Source organism: Camelus bactrianus, chromosome 4 (assembly GCF_048773025.1).
Source record: "Camelus bactrianus isolate YW-2024 breed Bactrian camel chromosome 4, ASM4877302v1, whole genome shotgun sequence".
Classification (NCBI taxonomy): domain Eukaryota; kingdom Metazoa; phylum Chordata; class Mammalia; order Artiodactyla; family Camelidae; genus Camelus; species Camelus bactrianus.
Genome location: NC_133542.1, coordinates 66,465,315 through 66,479,359, shown reverse-complemented (window position 1 = coordinate 66,479,359; position 14,045 = coordinate 66,465,315). Strand labels below are relative to the sequence as shown.

The 14,045-nt window shown below is 53.0% G+C and overlaps 2 protein-coding genes across 6 annotated transcripts in view; one reads left to right on the top strand and one right to left on the bottom strand.

Moving 5' to 3' along the window:
• LHX6 (LIM homeobox 6) overlaps positions 1-14,045 on the top strand; it is a 24,267-nt gene extending 10,222 nt beyond the window's left edge. For 2 of the 4 annotated variants that reach the window (XM_074362171.1, XM_074362169.1), the window contains 6 exons: positions 1,144-1,364; positions 3,585-3,685; positions 3,903-3,998; positions 4,215-4,389; positions 7,595-7,698; positions 11,828-14,045. In XM_074362171.1, the coding sequence (XP_074218272.1) occupies positions 1,144-1,364; positions 3,585-3,685; positions 3,903-3,998; positions 4,215-4,389; positions 7,595-7,698; positions 11,828-11,848 (718 nt within the window). In that variant the 3' untranslated portion in view covers positions 11,849-14,045. The remainder of the gene's footprint in view (positions 1-1,143; positions 1,365-3,584; positions 3,686-3,902; positions 3,999-4,214; positions 4,390-7,594; positions 7,699-11,827) is intronic. The other 2 variants (XM_074362170.1, XM_010956193.2) reach the window with 1 other exon arrangement.
• MORN5 (MORN repeat containing 5) overlaps positions 6,414-14,045 on the bottom strand; it is a 41,200-nt gene continuing 33,568 nt past the window's right edge. For both annotated transcript variants that reach the window (XM_010956188.2, XM_074362173.1), the window contains exon 6: positions 6,414-6,520. In XM_010956188.2, coding sequence (XP_010954490.2) covers positions 6,451-6,520 — 70 coding nt within the window. In that variant the 3' untranslated portion in view covers positions 6,414-6,450. The remainder of the gene's footprint in view (positions 6,521-14,045) is intronic.

Here is a 14,045-nt window from a genome sequence, read left to right as displayed (position 1 = left end):
GCAGTGGTGGCCATGGAGAGGGGATAGGTCACAGAGATACTTAGAAAAGGGAACCAACAGCACCCAGTGATTGGTTGGATGTGGGGTTGAGGACAGGGAGGTTTCTAAGCTTGAGAGGCTGGGAGAGTGGGGGCACCATTCCCTGAAATAGAGGAAACTGAGGCTCCGAGCTTTGGGATAGGGTCATAGGGTGAGTCATACACTTAAAGAACAAACTTTCGCTGGTGCTCTGGGGACAGGCCTCGGGCTGACTTCTGGGATGGGGCAAAGCAGACTCTGCCGCTTCCTGGAGGGGCTCCCAGTCTGGTGGTGGAGGCAGCCACACCCAAGTAGCCACACCACAAAGGGGGAGGAAGAGGGGAAGAGGCTGAATCAAGAAGGCTTCAGGGAGAGTGGGGCATTTGGTCTGGGCTTTTTTGTCTTGTTAGAATGTCACTGGGCTCCAGAGTCTGGGACTAGCTGGGTACTTTAATAGACTACAAAGTGCTCAACAAATAGCAGTAATCACTACTGTTGTCACTAAGTTCAGCTCAGGGCAAGGAAAATGAGAACTCAAAGGTGTTAACCAAGGTGCCCAGGGTCACAAAGCCAGTAAGTGCATATCTGTCTATGCTTCCAAGAAACTCTGAGCTTCTCTATAACTGGGTTACAGTTGCTTTATCTCTGGAGTCAGACTAGCTAGGGTTTGTATCCTTGTAAGCTGTGTGACCTTGTGCAACTTACTTTACCTCTCTGGTCCCCATTTTTCTCAATTTCAAAATGAAGATTAATTGGGCTTATCAACATAAAACTTAGAATCTTGCTGGGCAAGTGGTAAGTGCTCATAAATTTGCCTAAGTTATTACTATTATTATATATTTTCCCCAACCCGTATGATATATTTTAATGAGCAGGTTAATGTTATATACAAATATAAGTGATCGTTACAGGAAATATAGAAAACTCATAAAAGCACCAAGAAGAAAATAAAAACCACCCAACAGCTCACCGTCTAGGTGGGACTTGGCTGGGGGGGTGGTGAATCCAGACAAAAGGAAATGCTGAGTGAAGGCCCTCAGGAACTGGGGTGCGGCTGGACCACTAGGGTTTGATTGGCCTGTCTGAGCCTCACCTTCGCCCCTTCCCCGCCCCGGTGTCCTGCAGCCGATTTGGAACCAAGTGCGCACGGTGCGGCCGACAGATCTATGCCAGCGACTGGGTCCGGCGGGCGCGCGGCAACGCCTACCACCTAGCCTGTTTCGCCTGCTTCTCGTGCAAGCGCCAGCTATCCACGGGCGAGGAGTTTGGCCTGGTCGAGGAGAAGGTGCTGTGCCGTATCCACTACGACACCATGATCGAGAACCTCAAGAGGGCCGCCGAGAACGGTACCCAACCCGCCCCGCCCAGAAACTGGCCGCATTTCGGCCCCCTGTCCTATGTGACCCCACCTGACCCTGGCATCCCAGGGACTGCCCACACTTCTCTAGAGGCACTCGCCCCTTCATCACCTGGAGGTAGCCCGAGGGTGGGGCTGCCCAGGGACCTTGTGCTTCGGGCTCCATCATTTATTTACTGGAAAGTAGGAAGTCACCACCGGTCCTTGCAAATTACATTTCCTAATCTGTAAAATGGGGGTAATGATAAGACACCTCAAAGACAGATGAGTTGATGTGTTGTAAAGCCAAGAGGCACTCAATGAACGCTAGAGATGATTCTCATAATGGGGCAGCCTACTCCACTTTTGGACAGCTCTGATTGGCTTAGGGGCTCATCCCCACCAGCTGCCTGGAACCGTGCTTGGGCCAGTCTAGGGGAGATGATGTGACCCTGTTCTCCCAACTCCCACCTCAGCAGCTCCAAGCCAGAAGTTTGGGGGTGGGGGCTTCCATCCTGGATGGTTAGGAGAAAGGCCTTTAAGTCTGGAGACCTGAGCTTCTGTTTTGCTTCTGGCCTGTTGTGCTGACATATGAAGTTTCCTTTTCTCTCTGGGCCTCAGTCTCCCTAGTGTGCAAGATGGATGTTGGACTAGAGAGATCCGTAAGTCACTTCTGGATACTGTGATTTCCCAAGACACTTAGGCCCAGGAACAGGGTCCAGGTCTCCCAGGGATTGTGGGGGCTGAGTTATAAAGTGTCTGCCCCATCCCCAGTGCCTCTGAGGAGGGTTATGAACCATGCTGCCTCAATTTCCAGCCTGAGGACTAGTCAGGAATTCCCCTGAATGTTCCTGTCCATGGCCACACCAGGGCCATCACTTTCTCCAGCCAGGATGATGGCTAAGTGGGTTTGGGTGGGGAGCAAATGAAGTTGGAGTGCTTGAAGTTACCTGCAAATGACTGGGCAAGTCGGTAGTGGAGCTGGGATGGAAGCCCAGGAGTCAGAGGTTCCTCCACACTGTGACCCATCAGTGACTCCAGGCTCCTTCTGTACCTGGACCAACCAGGACCATCCCTAGTCACAGCCTTGCCAGTTACACTCCAGCTCTCACAGCCAGGCTTGGCTCCAGACTCCTACCATGCAAGGAAGCTTGAAGGCTTAAGGCCTCAGATCTCCTTTACTGAGCAGCCCTCAGTTTTGGCTACTGCTTTACTTTTTAAACCTAAACACACATATATGTCCATTATAGAAAATTTAGAAAGGATGGTTCAGCAAAAAGAAGAAAATAAAGACCACTCCAAACACCACCACCCCCTCACATTTTAGTGCATATCTTCTCAGATTTTGTTCTATGGAGAGTTTGTTTGGCTTTTCTTTTGAAGTGTTTTTTCCTAATTAAAAAAAAACTGTAAACAGTGGTGGAATTTCTGGAGATTTTTGTTTTCTTTTTTTGTGCTTACCTGAAATTTATCAGTTTTTGATAAGGAGCATGTATTGCCTTTGTATTCAGAAAAATGAGGTATTAAAAAATAAAACGGGAATATAATTAGTGTGATTATAAAAAGTAATGTAGGTGGAAAGAGAATAGCTAACATATACTCCAGTTAACAAAATTAAACCTTAGAGAACTAGGATAACAACATATGATCGTCATAAAAACTTCAGAAGTTGCAGAAACCATTGAAGTAGAGTTGCCATAGTTGCACTTCTCAGGGTTAATCACTACTAACACTTTGATGTATATCCTTCCAACGGTTTTGCTTCCATCCATTTTTACAAAATTAGGATCACAGTTCTGTAACCTGCTTGCTTCCTATCTGCACCAGCCTTTGGTTTCACCAGTTTATCAAGGAGGGAGCCCAATATGGGACGCTAGAGTCAGCCAGCTGTCAGAATACTAGTCGAAATGTCCTGGGCAGGGACTTTCTTCTCTCTGAGCCTCAGAAGCTGAGAAATCCTCCGCTGTAACATGAGAATAAGGTCACCCATCCTCAGGGCTGTGAGACCTACAGGGTACACCGAAAGAGTAGCGTCTGGTACTAAGCAGACGCTCAGAAGTGGAAGCCCCTTCCCCAAAAGACTGAGCTCAGGGACTAGGACCCTGGGATCCCCGCTCCCCGCCAATTCCCTCCTGACACTTCCAGGGACCAGCTCCCCCCACCCCCGTCCTTTCCAGGCTGCCACTAGAAGAGATGGGGACGCGTGGTCAGCCACTTCTGTCGCCCCCAGGGAACGGCCTCACGCTGGAGGGGGCAGTGCCCTCGGAACAGGACAGTCAGCCCAAGCCGGCCAAGCGCGCGCGGACGTCCTTCACCGCCGAGCAGCTGCAGGTACCGCCGCGGGCCGCGTGTGGCCGCATGTGGGCGGGGCCTCGGGGTGGGCGTGGTTGAGAGGGCCTCCTGACTCCGCCCCTCTGCCTGGACCCTCGGGTGGCGGGGAGGGGCTGTAGCTGTCTGGGGCGTGGCCTCCGGGCCGGAGCCTCTGATTGGGCCGGGGCCTTGGCGACCTCCGCGGGCTCGTGCCTCACCGCCCCGCGGCGCCTGGCAGGTTATGCAGGCGCAGTTCGCGCAGGACAACAACCCCGACGCACAGACGCTGCAGAAGCTGGCGGACATGACGGGCCTCAGCCGAAGGGTCATCCAGGTGGGGCCGGGAGTGGGCGGGGCCTTCGGGTCTGGGGCGGGGACTAGGGACCTGGGGGCGGGCCCTCGAGCGCGGAGCTGGGCTGCGGAGCCGCGGGTCCAGGGCGCACGTGGCCGCCCTTCCTCAGATGGCGACGAGGCAGCCACGCCTGGGGTCCTACCGCGGCGCATCCGGCCCTTTTCCGTGAGGCTGAGGCTGCTGAGGCTGTCGTTCCAGGTGTGGTTTCAAAACTGCCGGGCGCGTCATAAAAAGCACACGCCGCAGCATCCCGTGCCGCCCTCCGGGGCGCCGCCCTCCCGCCTCCCTTCCGCCCTGTCCGACGACATCCACTACTCTCCGTTCAGTAGCCCCGAGCGGGCTCGCATGGTCACCCTGCACGGCTACATTGAGAGTAAGTGACCGCGACAACTTGGCCGTCGGACCTTTGGGAAGGGGGGAGAGTGGAGGAGTGTGCGTGGGCGGCCGAGCTGTGCGGACGCGATGCTGAGCCTCGTGAGTGGAGATGTTCCGCGCAGCCGTTCCGACCTGGTGGTTGGGGAGAGGAGTTAAGTTCCCCAGCTCTGCCTCAGTGGGGTTAGACCCTTGATAGAGACAAGCCATTCACCATTCAAAAAATACTTTCCAAGAACCCACTCTGTGCCAGGGCCCAGAGACTAGGGAGAGAGTAAGATGGATAAAGTCCCTGCCTTGGTGGAGCCTGCGTTCTGGTGGGAGAGACATGAAACAATACCAGATTGATGAACATTTGGTTTTTATTGTGTTAATTCCTCTGGTAAAGATGCTGAATGGGAATGTCTGGAGATGTCACCTCTCAGCAGGCTGAGACCAGAAGGATGGGTAGGAATCACTGAGACACAAAGAGTGGGGAAAGAGAAGTGCAGGCAACAGGAACCGAATGTAGGCAGAAAGCAGTGTGTCATGGACCTCGTCCACAGTTCGGGCACACTGTGGGGTTGTAGAAGAAAGCCAGTGTGACAGGAGTACCCAGGGCTCCTGGGTGCTGCAGTCTAGGTAAGTCAGCTGACCTCCATGAACCTCAGTTTCCTCATCCGTAAACTGGGACATCAGTAATGCCTACCTCACAGGGTTGTGAGGATCTGCTCCTGCATTCAGTGAATATTTGTTGAATGTCTTTTGTACTCTAAGCACTGGGATACGACAGAAAACATCACAGACCAAACCTGTGTGCTCCTGAGGCTCACATTGCAGGATGGGATGGGGGGAGAGACAGTAAACTAATAAAGGAGGGAGGGCAGGCATGTCAATGGGGACTGGGCACTGGGAGGGAAATGAGGTGGCAGGTCATGGCGGAGTGACCTTTGAGCAGGAAGAAAGATAGAACCTTGTGCCTTTCTAGGGGATGAACAGGTGACAATCTGCTATTGAGCAGATGCTTATCACAGACTTTCTTTCCCTTTGAGGCTGTTTCCATTGATTGTTGCCACAAAGCTGGGCGTGACCAGAAAAATAGAAGTGGTGACAACATACCCACAAACTCAAACCCTCCCTTCTCTGGCTCTAAGTAAATGGGAAAGAGATATGAGGTCAGAGAGAGCACAGCTGTGTACTGAGCCCCTGCCATGTGCCAGGCACTGTACTAACACATGTTTCTAAACCTCAGAGATCACCATCCCATTGTACATATGAGGAAACTAAGGGCCTGCGGTAAATTAGTGGGAGTCAGGATTCCTTAACGATCGAGAGTGCCCTTTAGTGTCAGACTTTGGGGCTTCAAATCCTGTCCCTGCCACTTACTAGCTGTGTGACATTTGACAAGGTTCTTAGCATCCCTAAATACCAGTTTCCTCATCTGTAAGAATGAGAACAGTAAGAATCCAATCTCTTTAAAAAAAAAAAGTACTTATTTCACAGCAGCGTTGTGAGCATCAAATGAGATCACTGACCTAATGTCTTCAGCATTTAGTAAATGCTGGATAAGTATTAGCTGCTCTTGTGATGGTGGCGGTGGTTCTGGCTGGCAGAGCTGGGAGTGCAGAGTCCTGCCTACCATACCAGGCTGCCAGTTGGAAATCATGTCTCTTTGTTCTGTTCCATTTCTGAACCATCTGCTCAGTAGGAGGGACTTTATTCTCCTTTTCTCTTCTAAACAATGACATGTTCAGCCTGCATAGAGCCCACTGACGATCAAGTTTATCTGTTAAAGGCATCAAGGACCAGGGATCTCTAGGTACCAAGAGTCTGGGCCAGCAGCCAGCACTTGCTGTGGAGTTAGAAAGGGATCTAGGTGACCCCGTGGGGAGTGGGGCCTTGGCTTCCAGAATCACACCAGGGCTCTGCCCACATACTTTGTTGGCCAAGCCTGGAACTGTCTTGAACACCTAGCGAAGGGCCTGAGCCCTTTCCTCTTCCCGTCAAGGTGAACCCAGCTTGGGGCAGAAGGTGTCAAGGGTGTTTGGACCCACTACCTCTTGCTGAATGACTGAAGGTCACCTTAGCAATTTAACTTGCAGTTCACTGAATTCAGTTTCCTCGGTTTCCCAGAGCCTTCCAGCCTCTGGAATCTAAAAAAAAGAAAAAAGCAAAAAAAGAAAACTTTGGAAACAGACCCCAGAAATATGTGCACACACATAGTTTCCCAAGTAATCTCAGGCTGTTCATGGACCCCTAGAACCCCCCCCGGTTAAGACTCACAAATCTTGTACAACCACTTTATTCTATAGATGAGGGGACTATGGCTCAAAAAGGCACAGCAACTGGTCTTCAGTTACATGTCAATTGTAAGTCTCTGTACAGGGTTCTTTCCCCTGTGACCAAAGAGGATGAAGTGCAGAGAACAGGGAGGACACAGACTTCTCTTCTCCACTGTAGTGGTAAAGAGGTGAAAGCATGAGAGCTTCAGGTCAGACATCAGGATGGACAGTTTTAGATGTTGGAATAGGGTACAGAGATTCAGTCAACAAATAGTTAAAGAGTACCTACTAGAGCCCATGCCTCATTCTAGGTACTGGAAATCTACACTGATCTAGAATCTAGAAAACAGGCAAAAATCCCCCCACCCCACCCCAACCCAGCTCATTGGAGCTTGCATTGTAGCTGGCAAAGACACATAATATCAAATAAACAACAGAAATAGATGGTAAGTCAGATGATGGTAAGTGCTAAGGGGGAAAAATAAAGCTAACAAGGAGGAAAGTGGGGTGGGGTGGATATTGGTGTTGGGTTGCAATTGTGAATAGGGTGGTCAGGGAGAGCATCATAAAGAAGGTGACAGGTGAGTGAAGGGTCTTTTAGCTGGTCTCGGGGGAAAATTTTGGTGATTGGGAGATAAGGAGGCACAAAGCACTGAGGGAGGATCCTAATGGATGGGGTACAGCCTTGCGTGTAGGAGATGTTCTGTACATATTCATTTATGAGTGTTTATTAGTGAGCCAGACTGTTACCATATAGCACTTTATAGATAGATCATAAAGACTTCCACATTGCAACCAACCCTATTGAAATTTTGCCCAGGGCCACCCAGCTGCTAAGTGGCAGAGGTGAAACTGGCCCCAGGACTCCAGCCTGCCCAGCACGGGGCTGGTGGGATCCTGCATGGAGGCTGGGGGTTGGGCTCCAAGGCATCCTCTCGTCCACAGGTCAGGTACAGTGCGGGCAGGTGCACTGCCGGCTGCCTTACACCGCGCCCCCGGTCCACCTCAAAGCTGATATGGATGGGCCACTCTCCAACCGGGGTGAGAAGGTAAATGGAACCAGGTTGGGTCTGGTGGGTCAGATCCACCCTCCTGGGATGGGTTTCTGGCAGGACTCTCATCACTGAGTGGGCACCACGCCACTTTGTGGCAGACCCTCTGCCCAGCATACTCAGGCCCCTGCTGTTCCCTCAAGGCAGACCCTTGAGCAGGTGCCAGTGTGTTCCATGTGCACGGCCAGCCTCCTTGCGGCCTCCCGCTGATGGCTGGCTTTCTCTTTTTCAGATTTGTGGATTTAGTTTCTTTGCTCAAACTTTGCAGTTCCAAGGAGGGCTTATGTAAATCACACGCCACCCTGCCTCCCACCATCTCACGGGTTCCTCTTACTTCCTCCTTTGTATTCTGTTGGTTGGGAGTGAATATCCCCGAGCTGATGGGGCCCAGGGACAGCAGGTCAGCCAGTGACGTCGGTCACTTGTCAAGTCCTCCCTTGTGGAACCCGAGCTCTGGGTTGTCTCGAGCATTAGGACTGAACATCCAAAGGTGCTTAGACATCACCCAGTCCAGTGGCTTGAAAGTTTTATTTTTAAGCTTGAGGACCCATTTGTTGACTCTTCCTTAAGGCATGATGCAGATGCAAGGGCTGGAGCTGCTCTGGGTGAGATTGTAGAGACAGTAGGGCCCCTACCTCCCTCTCTGCTCCAATACGCCTCTCAGCGAGCTTTGAAAGACACTCCCTTATTTTAGAGATGGGGAAATTGAGGCTCAGGAAGCTCAAGGTCACAGAGCCTGAATGAGAACCCTTGTCTGTGTTCATCTCACTTATTCATTTATTCAGCTGACATTTGCTACGTACTGATCATGCCTGGGAGCCCTGAGTCATTTGCCAGGAACACAGAGATGAAGAAAGCACAGTTCCTGCCCTTGAGGAGGCCAAGGGAGCTGGCGGGGGGTGGGGCGCAGCTCAGGAGAAACACAGAAAGACTTCCCGGAGGAAGGCACGCCTGAGCCCAGGCCTGAAGGCTGAGTCAGAGTTTGGCAGAGAAGGCATGAGCCACCACGGCTCTCAGGGAACCTGGAGCAATTCAGTGCTGCTGGCGCACAGGCTTGGGAAGAAGAGGAGTGAGAGGCGAGGGTTTTGGGCTGCCAGGTGGAGGAGCATGGACCGTGGTGGGACCTGGAGGCCTCTTTCAGAAGCATCAGTGTAGTGGTCCTCAGAGAGGCAAGGAGCCCTGGGAGTCAGCGGGAATGCTGGGCCAGGGAGAGAGGGCCAGACCTTTGAGCTGAGTGCCATGTGCCTCAGCATGATTTGGGCAGCTTATAAAGATGCCCATCCTAGCCTCCTCACTAGAGAGCTGGTGCGGAGGCCTGCGGCAGAGCCCAGGGATCTGCAGGTGTAACACCGAGCTGATGTGATCTTGATTGAGCACCTACTGTGCGTTGGTCTCTGTGCTGGGTGCCATGGAGGAAGGTGGATGGTGGGGGGCGGGGTACAGACAGCCAGTAGGACCAAAAGGTTTATAAGTAAGTGGTAGTACCTATTCAACACGAAATCCCGCAAGCCCTGGGGGTGGGTGAGCACACCCCAGGAACGTCCCCTCTGAGGCTGTCGTGCTCACAGGAAGAGCTGCTGTTGGTTGAAGAGCTCCTCTGTTCACGGCAGGCACCTTACACCTGTGGTCTCCCAGTGCCTGTGGATATGAGGATGGTGTCCTCATGGTAAAGATAAGGAAACAGAGGCTCAGAGAGGTGACACAGTTGGTCCAGGGATGTATGTAACAAGTCCATCAGACTCTGAAGTCCACCGAGTTCAGTAATCACTTCCTTCTGTGCAGCACTTTACAGTTTACACAGTGCTCTGACCGTGCCCTTCATAGCTTCCCTGGAGGAGGACAATGGTTGACTCCATTTCATACCTGCAGAAACTGGGGGCTTGGCCAGCACAGTAACTCACTCAGGGCCACCCAGTGAGCGTGGGGACAGCTGGTCTCAATCCTAGGACTGCCTGCCTCAGGCTGCCCCCATCCTATGGAGCGTGTAAGTCCCATCAGACCTGGCACTGCAGAGGTGAGCTGGCCAGGTTCTTGTCCTTAAGGAGGGAGCAGGAGGCAGGCAGCTACACCACAGGATGACAGGGCAGTTGAGGTGAGGGAAGGACATGTCCTTTGAGGACCCAGAAGATGGACTGACCAGCTCTCGCGGGGGGAAGCAGGAGACGACAAGAGCATGTGCCAAGATCAAGACATAAAAGGAACCTGGATTTGAGGGACTGTGTGGCCGAGGCTCAGGGAAGTGGGGGGAAGGGCCTGGACCTTCAAGCAAGGAGCTTAGGCATTTCCCAGAGGGCAGGGGGAAGCCTTGGAAGGGTTTAGGGCTGGGCTCAGCACTTGGAGATGAGCCCTTGTCTCCTGGTCGCTCAGCTGAGTGTGTGGTTATGTCTGGTCGAGCCTGAAGGCTGAGCTGGTCTGGGGTCTGGCAGCTTTGGCTGGAGGAGGTTTGGCTGCGGAGCCAGAGTTCTCCCTTGCTGGGCCTCATCCCCAGCTTCACGTCCAGCAGCTCTGCAGAGAAACGTCTCCCCTGTTCTTCACGACCTTCTGCCCTCTCACTGTCAGACCTTCCTGCCGGCTCCCAGGGACCTTTTCTGTCCACATCTTGCCAAACCCACAGGGCCTGGTGGGCTGTGTGCGGCCAGTCAGTACAGAGCCTTTCTCCCAAGTCCCTCCGAGCCTGTGCCGGCTTAGCCGTGAGGAGACTCAGTGCCCCTGGGGCAGCACCCCCAACCCGCTCATCAGGACCAGCGCCGGCCTGGCCAGAGGGGTGCTCTGAACATCCGGGGTGGCACCCACTCACCTACTGTCTCCACCACCTCATCATCTGGCCACGTGTGCCTGGGAGTTTCCAGAATCACACCTCTTCCTGGTCACAGCCCCTGATCCCCTCATTCAAAGCATGGGAGGCCCTTAGAAATCAGGGCCCAGTCGCCATCAGTCAGATGGAGAGGCTGAAGCCCATGGAAAGGAAGAGTCCTTCAGAGTCATCCCTCTCGAGAAAGCTTCTCTTAGGAAAAACCCAAAGCCAGGTGTCCCAGAGCCCAGAGGAGAGCGGACTGAATCCCAGCTCCACCACCTTCTCATTCGGAGACCTAGGGACCTAATTCACTTCTCTGAGCCTCGGTTCCTTCATCCACAAGATGGGGATAATAATAGTCCCCACCGTGTAAGACTGGGAGCAAGTGCGATCATATCTGTAAAAGCCTAGCACAGGGCCTGGGGCACAGAAAGTGCTCGCAGCTGTGGGTCGTTATTACGACTACACTTACAGAGGTCACTGCCATCGCTTTCCTCCATCTCTCCTCTTGGTAACTGACCTGGGCAGGTAGCAGTCCTGATCAGAAAATGGAACCGCCTTATGGCTGTACCCGCTTGATGTCCCCGGACCGCTTGAAACCTCCTCCTGACACTTTACTGTCAAAAGGCGCATCTCATTGACCAAACAGTCAATAATCCTTGACCTGAACTTTAGGGGACTGGCTGTGTGGGCGGCAGTGAGGGGTCAGCTGGGCACTTTAGGTGGGAGAGGGAGAGGGAAGGGGGCAGTCCGTCCCTGACCACCCACTGTGTGTCAGGCACCTGGTGTGTGTTAGCCATCTGCCTCTCGAGGTGCTTGGCAAAGTGAAGGGCTAGGCCCGTTGCCTGGTGCTTGATAAGCACCGATGAGGACTGTCATGGTGGCCTGGAGAGGTAGAAAGCCTGCTCTCAGTCAGGCCTGGGTTGCCTAGCTGTGTGATCGTGGGCTCACTCATCTTCACCTCTCTGGCCTCAGCGCCCTCCCCGGTAAAAAGGAGACGATGGTGAGACACCCTCGGGGTGAGGCGAGGTTTTCGTGAAATAACGCACCCAGTGCCCAGTAGACATTTGCCGCTGCCCTCCTCTCTCACTGCATCCTCCCTGTTCTGAGGAAGAGGTTTTGTCTTTCCCATTTGACAGATGAGGAAACTTGCTCAGAGAGGTGAAGTGAGTTGCCCAAGGTCCCACAGCAAGTAAGTGACTGAGCCAGGATTTGAACCCAGAGGTGGGTCCTGGGCCACCCTCATTCTCCAGGCCTTCGAAGACCTCTGGGGGGCTGCCAGGATTGGGGGCAGGCCCCAACTCAGCCACCCCCCATGCCGTCCTCCTGCAGGTCATCCTTTTTCAGTACTAACGCTGCCGGCACTTCCGCATCTGTCCGTGGGTGCCCCACAGCTGCCTCTCAGCCGCTGAAACCCGGAGTCCGAGTCGCTGCCAGGGATCCACCCGCTCCGCATCCACCCCTCATCCGCCATCCTGCCCGCCACCAGCGGGGCCCCCCCGGCCTGGCCCTCCCCTCTCCTGCTGAGAACCAGAACCCGCTAGGAACACCACGGAGTCCTGCTCCCGGAAGGCAGAGCTCCCTGAAATCTGGAGCCAGGGCGAAACAACAGCCCGGTTTCCCCATTTATACAGGAGTCATCTTCAACTTAAGCTGATTACAATAGCAAAAGGCCGAATTGAATTGCGCGACGTCAACAGCCTTCCAATTGACAGGTTTTCTTTCCTCCCATATTGGCCTTTATTTACTTCTTCCTTGGAACCATCTCTGAATTCTGAATAGCCGACAACCCCCAGTGTTATCCATTCTGTTGCTTTTGTCTGGAAAACTCTACAGTGTTTGTGGGATGTCCCCAAAGGAGAGCTCTGTTCTAATTTTATCATTTCCATCTGTCTGGTTATGTCAAGTCAATTCAGACAGAGAAGAGACACTGACCAACCCTGAGAGGCCCAACAGGGCAGAGATGGAGGCCTGCCCAGACCAAGAGGCAGGGGGTTAAGTGGGGGCTGGGGGTGGGGTGGGCAAAGCCCCCCATCCATTGGTTTGGCAATCCAGGAGCAGAATGTGGCACATTGGGCTGGGAGAGGCGCTAGCCATTTTAAGGAGAGGAAAGAAGAAACTCGGGTTGGGGCCCTGCTCCCACCTACTTATCCAGTGTATGTGCAGGGGACCTAGCAGAGATGGTGTCTGCTCTGTGTGGGGACATTTCTGAGTGTTTGGACAGGTTAGAATTGGGGTCCCTTGTTGGCTACTTGTTGATTCCTGATAGGGGTGCTTGGGCCATGTCTTCTTTTGGGGGAACCACTCATGGGGGTGCTGGGAAACAGAGCCCAGGAAAACAGCAGTCAGGGTGTTCATTCTAGACCCGTCGCTGAGTCCAGAGAGGGTGCCGGCTGCCCAGGTGAGTGCGCCAGGCCCAGGATTCTAGCTGGCCCTTCTGGGTTTCCCCATCAGCCCTGCCCAGAGCCAGCCCCACCCACTCCTGAGGATGCAGGCCAGACCCAGCTGTGCTCACAGCCACCCTGTCCTGCTGCAACTCTTCTGCCCCAAACAAAAGGGCTTGGGCTATACAAGACCACGATTTATGTTTTCAGGGGACACCCATTTGTCCCAAGCTTATCTTGTAATTTTAGAATAACTTGGTGTCCTGATGCATTTCCCACTAGAGGCTGCTAGTAAGCATGTTTCAGCCCAAGTCCTCCTTCCTGCTTTGGTTAACCTGGTATGTTGCTTTTGGAAGGAGACTCCAGGCCAGGGAAAGCAAGTTCATGATACAAATGTATCTGCTGTTCCTGTGTCCACCCATGGCAGACATGGCTAATCGACTGCAGCACTCTCTGTCTCACTGAGGCTGGAGAAGGTTTCAGAATCCAGATGCTTGCAATTGGCACTGAAAATGAAAACCTATCGGCCATTCTTGCTATGGGACCTGGAGGAGGGCTGGGCCTGGGTGCAGCCCAAGAAGGGAAGTTGCTTCTTTCTCCTTTCAAAGATGGTTTCGGCTGACTCAGGGCAAATAGAAGGTACCCCTCAGAATGTGGGCAGTGCAGCTGGGTGCAGAACTCAGTGAATAACGTGTACCCAGCCCTGCGCTCGGTGCTGATGTTAACAGAAGCAGCTTGGCTCCGATGCCTGGTGATTGGGGAGCTCTGATCTTTCCTTTGATTTTTTCTCCCCATGATAGAAGTCCCGAGCACAGTCATGTGGTGAGTGGCCAGCTGAGCCCTGCCCAGGGACACCCAGAACCCACTCTGCCTTGAGCCTCCCCCCCAGGGTCTGTTCCTTGCGTGGATCACGTGGTCGTAGCATGTTGCGGTTCAGACATGTCTCCACTAGCCTGTTAGAGCAGCCTGGGAACGTACAGGCCAACAAGACTATTTATTTAAATACAAAACAAAAGGGGGAAAACACACACGCGTGGAAAAAAATTGTAAGCACTTTTTTGTAAAACCAATGTCTGTTTTGTTACCTACCTTTCATGTTGTGCTTTGTAAATGTCTTATTTGTGTAATAAATAAAGTTAATGCAGGTGGAAGTGCTGGCACTTACA